The 12,387-nt window shown below is 49.7% G+C and overlaps 2 protein-coding genes and 1 non-coding gene across 9 annotated transcripts in view; 2 read left to right on the top strand and 1 right to left on the bottom strand.

The window, feature by feature from the left end:
- The window catches only part of WRN (WRN RecQ like helicase), a 112,664-nt gene extending 110,379 nt beyond the window's left edge, over positions 1 to 2,285 (top strand). For both annotated transcript variants that reach the window (XM_048848757.2, XM_048848758.2), the window contains exon 36: positions 563 to 2,285. In XM_048848757.2, coding sequence (XP_048704714.2) covers positions 563 to 679 — 117 coding nt within the window. In that variant the 3' untranslated portion in view covers positions 680 to 2,285. The remainder of the gene's footprint in view (positions 1 to 562) is intronic.
- LOC125636127 (uncharacterized) lies at positions 2,276 to 6,501 on the bottom strand. Of its 6 annotated transcripts, none has more exons than XR_007356480.2 (3): positions 6,409 to 6,501; positions 3,765 to 3,919; positions 2,276 to 2,757 (listed from the first exon to the last, which is right to left on the bottom strand). It is a non-coding gene; the product is annotated as an uncharacterized LOC125636127 (transcript). The 6 variants fall into 6 exon arrangements; XR_007356478.2 differs by lacking the exon at positions 6,409 to 6,501 and adding an exon at positions 4,653 to 4,866; XR_007356475.2 differs by lacking the exon at positions 6,409 to 6,501 and adding an exon at positions 4,524 to 4,866.
- The window catches only part of GTF2E2 (general transcription factor IIE subunit 2), a 66,022-nt gene continuing 58,563 nt past the window's right edge, over positions 4,929 to 12,387 (top strand). Inside the window, exon 1 of the mRNA XM_048848762.2 lies at positions 4,929 to 5,059. The gene's annotated coding sequence lies outside the window, so the exon portion shown is untranslated. The remainder of the gene's footprint in view (positions 5,060 to 12,387) is intronic.

The raw sequence follows: 12,387 nt of genomic DNA on the forward strand, positions 1-12,387 counted from the left end.
CTTTTACTAAAAAGACCTGCCGTGACTAAAACTTGGGAGGGGGAGCCATGGGTGCTCTGGAGGGGGGGTGTCCAGGGGTGCTGGGGGAGGGGGGCTGTGGCCTGGGACCCCTGCTGGGAGGTGGGAAGGATTGGCGAGGCTGGCAGGGGCTTCCTACCCGGCTCCGCGTCCCTGCAGCTCCTAGGCGGCGGATGCAGGTGCCAAGGCAGGAGGCTCCGCTGCTCCCATTGGCCGGGAACCACAGCCAATGGGAGCTGCAGCGGGGGGACCTGCGGGTGCCGCACAGAGACCCCTCCGTCACCTAGGAGCTGCAGGGTGGCCATGCCAGTGGGAACTGGGGAGTCCCCCACCCTGAGGTAAGCACCCCCCTGCACTCCCCAACCCCCTCGTCCTGAGCCCCCTCCCACACACCCAAACTGCTGCTGCTGGCCCAGGGGCCTCCTGGCGCGGGCAGCCCCTGAGCCACCACCAGTCGCTGTAGAGGTCACAGAAAGTCACAGAATCTGTGACTTCTGTGCCAGACTCGCAGCCTTAATAATATGTTATACTTATCTCCTTCCAGACTCAGCCTGCAAAGAGGAAGTTACCAGAATGGTTTGGACCTTCAGAGGGAGCAGATTCTTCCATTACTACTGGCAAGAAATCCAAAGTGCGAGCAAAAAAAGGTCTTTTTAGTTGAACTTGGAAATATCAACAACTTTCTCTTTTAAAGAAGCTCAGAGAGAGCATATACATGAGCAATCTGGCTCCATTGTCATTGAGAATCGAGTTGCAAGCACTACATTAGAGATGGTTTACTTTTAGTTTCCAGGACAACTAGCGTTCTGAAGTACACGTTCATTTGTTCACAGTTGAAACCATTACTGAGCTTGGGCTGGAACTAGAGCCCCTCAGTTCTTGGACTTGTCAGTGTGTGGGAAGCACCCATATCAAGCAGCAAGATCTTGAATTCAAGTACATAAAGAACTGACCCAAGGGTTAAATTAGGTCATGTTAACATTGTTTATAGAGGCTGTTTGCTACTTTCACTATTAGGATTAAACTTTCCAAGATTTTTACTGTCAGTTTATTATATATTAGTACAGCGGTTCTCAAACTTAAGCAATCCGAGGACCCTCATTTTGATTTAAAATTTTGGGGGCCTCCCCACTCAGCCTCAGGCCCTGCCCTGACTCCACTCCTTCTCCCAAGGCCTCACCCCTCTCCCACCTCTTCCTGCCACCTGCTCACTCCATCCCCCCCTCCCTCCATCACTTGCTCTCCCCCGGCCTCACTCACTTTCACCAGACTGGGGCAGGAGTAGGGTGCAGAAGGGGGTGCAGGATTTGTCAGGGAGTTTGAGTGTGGGGTCTGGGCAGGGGTCCAGGGTGTTTGCGTGTGTACTCTGGCCGGTGACGCTTAGTGCGGGTGGCTCCCAACCAAGCTGGCAGCGGCGCTTAGGTGGGGGGGAGCGGGGTCAGGGGTCTTTGTGTGCTGCCTGTACCCACAAGTGCTGCCCCCAAAGCTCCCATCGCCTGCAGTTCTTGGCCAGTGGGAGCTGCGGAGTTGGCATTCGGGGTGGAGGCAGTACGCGGAGACCCCCTTGCCCCCCCCCCACCCGCCAGGGGCTGCAGGGATGTGCCGGCCACTTCCGGGAGCAGCGGGGAGCCTGCCTTAGCCCCGCTGCACCTCCTGGATGGGGAGGAGTTGATCAGTGGGGCCCGTGGACCCCCTGGAGTACCCTTGGGGATCAGTTTGAGAAACGATGTATTAGTAGATTCCATTTATTACCATCTAAATGTGAAAATTTGGGCAACTTCTGTGAAGTTCTTTCCAGGCCATCTCAGCTGCTTGTTGTTGTGCATTTACTTTCTCTATGAACATCTTCAAAACCTTCGTCTCATCAGTTGGAATTGAGTTTATTATGCAGGTGCTAAGTTTTTACAGTGCCTTTTTTTTTTTTTTTAAAGGCTGATAGTAGGCATGGAAGAATGTAGAATATGGGGGATCTTGCAGATGGTTCAGTGCCACAAAACGAATAAGTGTTACCTTGCTGCTAATACATATTATGTCAGCTCAGCATTCTGGATCTACTAACGTTAAATCTGCTTTGATCTGATAATACTGTGCAGTATATCTGATGTAAGATGTGCTGTATGGAACTCACTATATTTCTGTTGAATTTAGGAAAATTATATATATGGTAAAATGTGATAAATACCTTTAAAATTGCCATTATGCACTTTGTACTTGCACCGTGGTGTATTTTTTATAATAAAATGCTGCATAACGGTACTTACAATACATATAGTTTATTGTTGGTTTCCTTCTGTAATCCTGTTCATTTACCTTTTTTGAGAAATCAGACTTGTTTGTAATTCCAAGCATTAGTTCTATGAGATGAAATTTCAATTTTTAAAATGTATGGATAATGTGGGTTGGATTTTTTTGAATTAGGGATCAATAAAAGTTAAAAATTCTGATTTGAAATGTAATGTCAAAATCAGCCAGCATACCCGTACAGCAGTAAGTTAGTTACCCACCAAACACAGTATAAGATACAGGAAAATGTTTCATAGCAGTAGGCAAAGCAAAACTTAACCCAAAGGAACAATATAGTACCATGCTGTCCTGGGGGAGGAGTGTGTCAGCCTAATAAACCAAAATGGAAATGAGAGACATCATGTTATCTGGTAAAGGCCTCTCATAGTAGAATGAACAAGGAGCAGCATCCTTTTGTGCATCTGAGCTTCCTGGCACACCAGCTCCTCTTCACTTCTGCAGCAGAAAAGTGTGAAAAAATTGTGATAATTCTAATTACAATAGTTAAGAGAAAGTATGAGCCACTCCCCCCCAAGGTCAACCTTCATCATCCTTAGTCTGTGTGCTCTAGTTCATTACTGCATGTGACTCAAGGAACTTCCACAGCATAATGTCTCCCATAGTTACTCCTGAGGGCATTCTGCGCCAGAAAATTAAAAATTCTGCACAGATTTTAAAATTCTGAAAGTTTTATTTGTCAATAAATAAATGCAGAGGCTCCAGCATGGCAGTGGGGGAGCACAGGCCACGGGGTGCACGGAGGTAGCAGATCACCCTGCAGCGCCCCCAGGGCAGGGATTTGGTGGTGAGGTTGCACCTAACCCTGACACATTGCAAGAGTCGGGCTTGCTCCAGAAAAACCCCTGGTCCCTGCCCCTCCACGCCAGTCGCATCAGGTGTGGGCAGGTAGGCTTAGCCCAGCAGCATCCAAGTGTGGAGGAGCTTAGTGGGGGGGATCCAGGTGTTGGGTGAGAGAGTTCAGTGGGGGTCAATCTGGGTGCAGGTGGGCTCAGTGGGGGATCTGGAGGCAAAGGGGCTCATTGGGGAGGTCTGGGTTTAGGGGCAATGGGATTCTGTAGGAGGGTCCAGGTGAAGGTGGTTGGGTCTCAGCAGGGGGGGTCTGGGTGTGGGGGGGAACTCAGCAGGGGGTCAAGATGCTGTGGGGGTTGGGTGGGGGTCAGGGTGCAGCTAATTGAGGCGTAGTGAGGTGGGGGTGCAGGTGCAATGGGCCTGTTTAATGGCTGAGCCCCAGCTGCTGCTGCTGCCACCGAGGGAATGCCCTATGCCAGGCTCCTGCTACCCTGTCCCCATTCTCCTATCCCCCTTCCCCACTGCCTCTTTGCCTTTCCCCTTGCAACCTCCCCTATCCCTTTCCCCTCACCCCGATCCTACCCCCCCTTCCTTCCCCATTGCTGCTTCCCCCACCCCAGCTCCTTTCCCCCTGCCCCACCGCAGGCACTCACCATTGTACAGAAAGCGGGATGGAATCCACGCAGGGCACCCAGCACACACACCAGCGGAGGCCGACCCGCACTGGGACCCAGGAGGTGGCATCCAGCTGCAGTCAGCGAGCCAGAGCGACACCCTTGCCACCTTTCAGAGGAACAGCCGTGTTAGTCTGTATTCGCAAAAAGAAAAGGAGTACTTGTGGCCCCTTAGAGACTAACCAATTTATTTGAGCATGAGCTTTCGTGAGCCACAGCTCACTTCATCAGATGTGTACCGTGGAAACTGCAGCAGACTTTATATACACACAGAGAATATGAAACAATACCTCCTCCCACCCCACTGTCCTGCTGGTAATAGCTTGCCTTGCCACCCTCCATCACCCCGCCAGCTCTGTGCTCACAGAAATGGGGCGGGGCGGGCGGGGCAGTGGCGTGTGACTCCCGTGAACGGCACCCCCAGCCCTCTCTCCCCGCGGTGCTTTACCTCTCTGCCGGCTGCTCCGGGCACCGGCAAGGAGGCACCTGTGCAGCCGGGGAAGGGGGTGTGACCACTTGTGTGGCGGCTTCCCTGGAATTTTCTGCGGGGAAGCAAAGAGATCTGCCCCGGGGCAGGGGCACGCGTTTTGCCCGTGCACGGTGGCACTGCACCCCCCCCCCCCCGGGGGCCATGTTAAGGCTGTTACAGGTCTTGAGGCATTTACACTTGACACGCGGGTTGGTGGAACCGAAGCATAAAACTCACAACCGGTTTGTGCCCAGCTGCTTCAGAGTTACCTGAGGCCGGGGTGACCAGGCAGCAAGTGTGACAAACCGGGGGGGGGCGGGGGGGTAACAGGAGCCCCTCTAAGGAAACGCCCCGGCTATCGGGGCTGTCTATAAAATCGGGACCCCGGCTCGCCCTACCGGAGGCGGCTACTCTCACACGCGGGCCCGCCACCCCTGGGGGCCAGGCCGGCCCGGGGCCCCTCCCCCAGCCGTGCGGGGGGCGCCCGCTGGGCCCGGGGACCCGCCGAACTCGGGGGACCAAGTCGCGACCCGCAGGGGCGGTCCCGGGTGAGCGCTGCCGGGGTGACCCGGGGCCCGCTCTGGGCCGGGCGCGGGCCGGGCGCTACGTCAGCGCGCGGCGCCGGTTCGCCGCCGGCCGCGCGGGGCATGACGGGAGGAGCGGCGGGCGCCGCTGGGCCAATCGGAGCGCAGCCGCGACCGGAGCCTGCTGCGTCCCTGCCTGCGCTCCGCTCCGCTCCGCTCCGCTCCCGCCGCCCCTCCCCCGCGCCGCGCCGCGCCGCGCGTCAGGGCGGCCTCGCTCGCCGGTGAGTTCTCGGGCGCCAGCGGGGCGGTTGGAGCGGGGCAGCCAGGGAACGCGAGGACACCCCCCCGCCCCCGGACCTGCACGGGCCCGTGTCTGTCCTCTCCCCCCCTCCCGGACCTGCACGGGCCCGTGTCTGTCCTCTCCCCCCGCCCCCGGACCTGCACGGGCCCGTGTCTGTCCTCTCCCCCCCTCCCGGACCTGCACGGGCCGGGGGGGGCCGGGTCTGTCCTCTCCCCCCGCCCCCGGACCTGCACGGGCCCGTGTCTGTCCTCTCCCCCCCTCCCGGACCTGCACGGGCCCGTGTCTGTCCTCTCCCCCCCTCCCGGACCTGCACGGGCCCGTGTCTGTCCTCTCCCCCCGCCCCCGGACCTGCACGGGCCCGTGTCTGTCCTCTCCCCCCCTCCCGGACCTGCACGGGCCGGGGGGGGCCGGGTCTGTCCTCTCCCCCCGCCCCCGGAGCTGCACGGGCCCGTGTCTGTCCTCTCCCCCCCTCCCGGACCTGCACGGGCCCGTGTCTGTCCTCTCCCCCCCTCCCGGAGCTGCACGGGCCGGGGGGGGGGGCCGTGTCTGTCCTCTCCCCCCGCCCCCGGAGCTGCACGGGCCGGGGGGGGGGGCCGTGTCTGTCCTCTCCCCCCGCCCCCGGAGCTGCACGGGCCGGGGGGGGGGCCGTGTCTGTCCTCTCCCCCCGCCCCCGGAGCTGCACGGGCCGGGGGGGGCCGTGTCTGTCCTCTCCCCCCCTCCCGGAACTGCACGGGCCCGTGTCTGTCCTCTCCCCCCGCCCCCCGAGCTGCACGGGCCGGGGGGGGGGGCGTGTCTGTCCTCTCCCCCCGCCCCCGGAGCTGCACGGGCCGGGGGGGGGCCGTGTCTGTCCTCTCCCCCCCTCCCGGAACTGCACGGGCCCCTGTCTGTCCTCCTCCCCGAGCTGCACGGGCCGGGGGGGGAGCGAGTCTGTCCTCCCCCCCTCCCAGAGCTGCACGGGCCCGTGTCTGTCCTCTCCCCCCCTCCCGAGCTGCATAGGCTGGGGGGACCCCCTGTCTCTTCTTCCTCTCGCAGAGCTCCGCTGGCCAAGTGGGTAGGGGTGGATTTCCTCTCTTCCCCCGCCCCCCCCCACAACTCCACGGGTCGCGGGAGGGGGGGGGGGGATTCTCCCTCTTCCCTCCTCCCCACAGAGCTGTGTGGCCCACAGTGGATCTCTCTCTCCACCCCCCGCCCCTTACACAGAGGTGAGTGGGCCAGTAAAGACTTCCCTGCTCCCCACAGCTGTATGTTCCCAAGGGGACCCCTTCCTTCCCCTCCTCCTCCAACAGCTGCATGGGCCCAAGGGGACTCCCTCTCTTCCCCCCTACTCACAGACGTCACTGCGTGGGTCCTGCTGTTGTGCAGAACTGGTCCCAGCATAGTTGCAAATGAGTGGATGGGGCCCACAGGAAAGCTCTCAGTGAACCTGTTGCTGTAGGCATGTCTCTACTGCTCTAACTGCAAAAGACAGCAGGGCTCATGGGTTTGCTGCTTATTGCCAAGTGTCACTCAAACCAGGGCTGCTGGAGTAATTTTTATAATGGGAGTGCTGAGAGCTTTTGAACTAAACTGTAAACCCTGTCTATAATGGAAACCACTTCAAGCCAGGGGGTGGTGTGGCATACCCCACACTCCTAATTCCAGCACCTATAACTCAAACATCACCTCAGTGGACGGCCATGTGTGGTTCCTACCCAAGGCCCTCACCCAGTCCATGGCCTTCTTACTGTTGTGGTGGCTTGGATTTTAAACATATTTCTTGTTCCTTGTCCTACATGAGACACCACCATGTGCTCCAGGGGGACCTGACAGATGGACTAGATGCTTAGCCTTGCCAATGCACAGAGTAAACAAACTCAGCAAAATAAAGTGAAGAAAAATAACCTTCTCTTTCCATTAATTGAGTGTAACGATAGTAGAAAGAAAATTTTTAAAAAATTCAGAAAAGTGATTAAACTGATGGTGTCCGTTGTAAGTATCCATGAGCACTGGAAAGTATGAAGCACAGAGTGAAGGGCGTCCCCACCTGTATTCAGTGTTTTTATCCCTATCCATCCTGTGTAACCTCTAGCATAAGGCCAGGACACTTATGTGATGATATTTCATCTCGTTAACGTCTTGAGCCCTGTGCGGGGCTTCGTGATTTAGACTGCAATTGGGGTATCTAGTAACATTTCCCATCTATACATTTCAAGACGACCAGGGGACATCCCCCCCCTCCCCACACCACAGTCTATGCATCCACAAGCAGTCCAAGCAACTTATAGAAAGTAAGTTGCTAATATAGTTGTAAAATATCCTTTGCCTGTTGTAAAGGACCTATAATGGGGCAGTTGCATGGACTGTCTTTGGTTGTAAACTATTTTCTCGTTAAGAGAAGACAAATTGAAAAACATTCTGTGAGTGTGTAAGTGGTACATGCACAGTGGGTGGATTCTGCTTCCTAAAGTCAGTGAGACTTAGGCTTTTGAGCCTATTTTATTTACTGCTGTTTATTACTTGTATTCCCATAGTGCTTAGGAGCCCTAGTAATGGACCAGGAGCCCGTTGTGCTAGATGCTGTACAAACAGAAGAAAAAACAGTCCGTGCCCCAAAGAGCTTACTTAGGAGCAGAGCAAAACAATTTAAATTACCAACTTTAATAATGATTTCAGTCAGCAAGCAGGAAACCTTGATGTAAATCATCAATTTTAATTGTCTTTTCCATTTGTACTTTTTAGTTATTTTCCTGAAGAAAAGTTAATTTCCCCTAAATTTGGTGGTGCTTTTTGCTAACCAGGAGGATATGGTGTAGCTATTTATATTTAAGCAATTATATAGCTTTACTTTTACATTTATTCAGATTTTTAATTTTTACATTTTTGATGGTTATAAAATGGTGAATGATTGATTAATTTTTTATTTGTGATTTGTGTCAACCTCTGTTTGGAAATTCAAGTTCAATTAAAGTGCATTAAATTGAAACAGCATTTTAAACTATTTTGTAAAAAAGAAACTATCAAGTGCTGAATTCATAAGAATTTTTTTATCGAAGTTTATCAAAACATGCTTTGTATTTAAAAGTAATTAATATATTAAACAAAGGAAGTGTTATCTGTAGTGAAGGCATTGAACAGATTGGTTCTGATCACCATGTCCTTAGAGATTTTAGGACTAGTAGATCTCATCCTCTCATGCCTAGTTTTTATTCATAGATTTGAAGAGGAAAACAAGCTGTCGTGCCTTTTCAACTCTCATTTGATTGATTAACTTTGAACTAGTCATTGAACTGAACTAGCTGAATAAACTGAAATGAAGAAATATTCTTTTTGTACCTGCACCAGAGGCTACTGCTGTCAAAAGTTGGTTCAGCACTTCAGCAAACTCTGGGTCCAGGTGCTTAGACAGTGTCTTCCACCAGTTCAGTGGTTTGACTTTCTTTAAAACATTTGCTGTTTAATATTATTTTTTTGTATTTAATTTAAATGATTGTAATAAGTTTATGCCTTAACATAGATTGTCAATTTCAAATGTATTTTTAAATAGGTTTATTTTTAAAAAAAACCCTTGTAATTAATTTAAATTTAAAAAATATAATAAAATTCTTGTAATTTTTTTAATAATTTATTTTTATCCTCCTTACTTGGGTGTATTAAACTTTTAATCCTAATCTTTATTTTGAATTTCCTAGTTTTCAGGCTTTTTGAATGACTTTTCTGCTAAAGTTTTTTCTTTGTTATTGATACATAGCTAATAATGTTTGAGAATATCCTTTGTTTAGGGCATTTTCTTTGAAAGACAGTGACCCTCTCGTACTCACTGTGTCTGCACTGCCTGGTCCAGGTCTTGGAAACTGTGCTGGAATCCATGCAGATTTTTATAATATGTGCATGGAAGCTGGCAAATTGACTTATTTAAGGCCTATCAATCCCACAGGATGGCACAGATATACACTTTAGGAAGCTTGCCTATACTGTCGTTAATACCTAAATAATACCACAAAACTAGTAGACACCAGCAGAATAAGATTACATTTGGAGTTTTTACAGTTTCTTACATATGAACAAGAACATATGAAGACTTCAAAAAACCTCATCTCACAAATACTTTGTTCAATTGCTTCGTAGCTTCCAAGTCCAGAAGGGCCATTGTGTTCATTGAGTCTGATCTCCTGTATAACAGTGGTTCTCAACCAGGGGTCCGGAGCTCCCTAGGGGACCGCGAGCCAGTTTCAGGGGGTCCGCCAAGCAGGGCCAGAATTAGACTCGCTGGGGCCTAGGGCAGAAAGCCGAAGCCCCACCGCTTGGGGCTGAAGCCCAGGACCCTGAGCCCCGCCACCCGGGGCTGAAGCCTGAGCAATGTAGCTTTGTGGGGGCCCCATGGCATGGGGCCCCAGGCAACTGCCCTGCTTGATATCCCCAAACACTGGCTCTGGCTTTTGTATGCAGAAAAGCCGTTGTTGTGGCACTGGTGGGCTGTGGAGTTTTTATTGCATGGGGGGGAGGGGTCTCAGAAAGAAAAAGGTTGAAAACCCCTACTGTATAAGACATGCTGTAGAACTTCTCTCAAATAATTCCTGCAGCATATCTTTCAGAAAAACATCCAATCTTAATTTTAAAATTATGACTGTTGGAGAATCCACCACAGGTCTTTGTAAATTTTTCCAATGATTAGTTACTCTCACTGTTACAAATGTATGCCTTATTTCCAGTCTGAATTTGTCTAGCTTCAGTTTCAAGCCACTGGATATTGTTATCCCTTTCTCCGCTAGATTGAAAAGCCCATTATCAAATATTTGTTCCTCATGTAGATACTTAGACTGTATTGAAGTAAAATCTTCTCTTTGTTAAGCTAAATAGATTTAGCTCCTTGAGTCTTTTACTATAAGTAATGTTTTCTAATATTTTAATCATTCTCATGGCTCTTCTATGAACCTTCTCAAATTTTTCAACATCATCCACCAAAACTGGATGCAGTATTCCAGCAGTGGTTTCACCAGTGCCAAATACAGAAGTAAAATCTCTATTCCTATTCGAGATTTCCCTGTAAGTCCCGCATTAGCCCTTTGGGCTACAGCATCTCACTGGCGCTCATGTTCAGCTGATTATCTACCATCAGCAGAATCACTGCTCCCCAGAATAGAGTCCACCACTGCGTAAATATGGCCTGCATTCTTTGTTCCTGATGTATGCATCAGGGGAGGGATAGGATACAGAAGGACCTAGACAAATTGGAGGATTGGGCCAAAAGAAATCTGATGAGGTTCAATAAGGATAAGTGCAGGGTCCTGCACTTAGGATGGAAGAATCCAATGCACCGCTACAGACTAGGGACCGAATGGCTAGGCAGCAGTTCTGCGGAAAAGGACCTAGGGGTGACAGTGGACGAGAAGCTGGATATGAGTCAACAGTGTGCCCTTGTTGCCAAGAAGGCCAATGGCATTTTGGGATGTATAAGTAGGGGCATAGCGAGCAGATCGAGGGACGTGATCGTTCCCCTCTATTCGACATTGGTGAGGCCTCATCTGGAGTACTGTGTCCAGTTTTGGGCCCCACACCACAAGAAGGATGTGGATAAATTGGAGAGAGTCCAGCGAAGGGCAACAAAAATGATTAGGGGTCTAGAACACATGAGTTATGAGGAGAGGCTGAGGGAGCTGGGATTGTTTAGCCTGCAGAAGAGAAGAATGAGGGGGGATTTGATAGCTGCTTTCAACTACCTGAAAGGGGGTTCCAAAGAGGATGGCTCTAGACTGTTCTCAATGATAGCAGATGACAGAACGAGGAGTAATGGTCTCAAGTTGCAGTGGGGGAGGTTTAGATTGGATATTAGGAAAAACTTTTTCACTAAGAGGGTGGTGAAACACTGGAATGCGTTACCTAGGGAGGTGGTAGAATCTCCTTCCTTAGAGGTTTTTAAGGTCAGGCTTGACAAAGCCCTGGCTGGGATGATTTAACTGGGAATTGGTCCTGCTTCGAGCAGGGGGTTGGACTAGATGACCTTCAGGGGTCCCTTCCAACCCTGATATTCTATGATTCATATTTTGCCATATTAAAATGCATATTGTTTACTTGCGTCTAGTTCACCAAGCAATCCAGATCGCTCTGAATCAGTGGCCTGTCCTCTTAATTATTTACCACTTCCCCAATTTTTGGGTCATCTGCAAACTTTATCATGATGATTTTATGTTGTCTTCCAGGTCAGTGATGAAAATGTTAAATAGCATAGGACAAGACGTGATCCCTGCAGGATCCGATTGGAATCACACTTGTTTGATGATAATTCCTCGTTTGATTACATTTTGAGACCTAAAAGCCAGATTTTAAACCATTTAATGTGTGCCATGTTAAAAAACTAGAAAGTTATAAAAGAAATCAAAACATTCTGCAGTACCAATTCAAATGCCTTGTAGAAGTCTAAGTATGTTTAATCAACACTATTACCTTTATAAATCAAACTTGTAATCTCATCAGAAAAAGATATCCAATTAATTTGACAGGATCTATTTTCCATGAACCCATCTTGATTGTCATTGACTACAGTATTTCTGTATCAGCTGTTCCCTTATCTTGCCCAGAGTCAATGTTACGCCAACACACCTATGATTACCTGGGTCATCCCACATACAGTTTTAAAATATTGTCACAACATTTGCTTTTTTTCTAGTCTTCTGGAAAGTCCTTCTTGTTCCAAGACTTATTAAAAATCAACATTAACAGTCCAGCGAGTTCCTGAGCCATCTCTTTTAAAATTCTTGGATGCAAGTTATCCAGAGCTGCTGATTTCAAAATGTCTGACTTTAGTAGCTTCTGTTTAACATCCTCCTGAAATACTGGTGGAAAGGAAAATGTGTTATCATATAATATGATTACAGTAGAACCTTAGAGTTACAAACACCAGAGTTACGAACTGACCGGCCAACCACACAACTCATTTGGAACCAGAAGTACACAATCAGGCAGCAGCAGAGAACAAAAAAAAAAAAAAAAAAAAGGCAAATACAGTACAGTATTAAACAGAAACTACTAATAAATAAAGGGAAAGCAGCATTTTTCTTCTGCATTGTAAAGTTTCAAAGCAGTATTAAGTCATTGTTCAGTTGTAAACTTCTGAAAGAACTATGTTTTGTTCAGAGTTACGAACATTTCAGAGTTACAAACAACCTCCATTCCTGAGGTGTTCGTAACTCTGAGGTTCTACTCTACATCTGTTCCCCCCACAATACAGAACAGAAATATTTATTGAACATATCTACCTTTGCATTAGTATTGATAATTCTATCATTTGCATAGTCACCATAATAGAGGCTCAAATTAAATGTATACCCCAAA

This window comes from Caretta caretta, chromosome 4, assembly GCF_965140235.1.
Source record: "Caretta caretta isolate rCarCar2 chromosome 4, rCarCar1.hap1, whole genome shotgun sequence".
Classification (NCBI taxonomy): Eukaryota; Metazoa; Chordata; order Testudines; family Cheloniidae; genus Caretta; species Caretta caretta.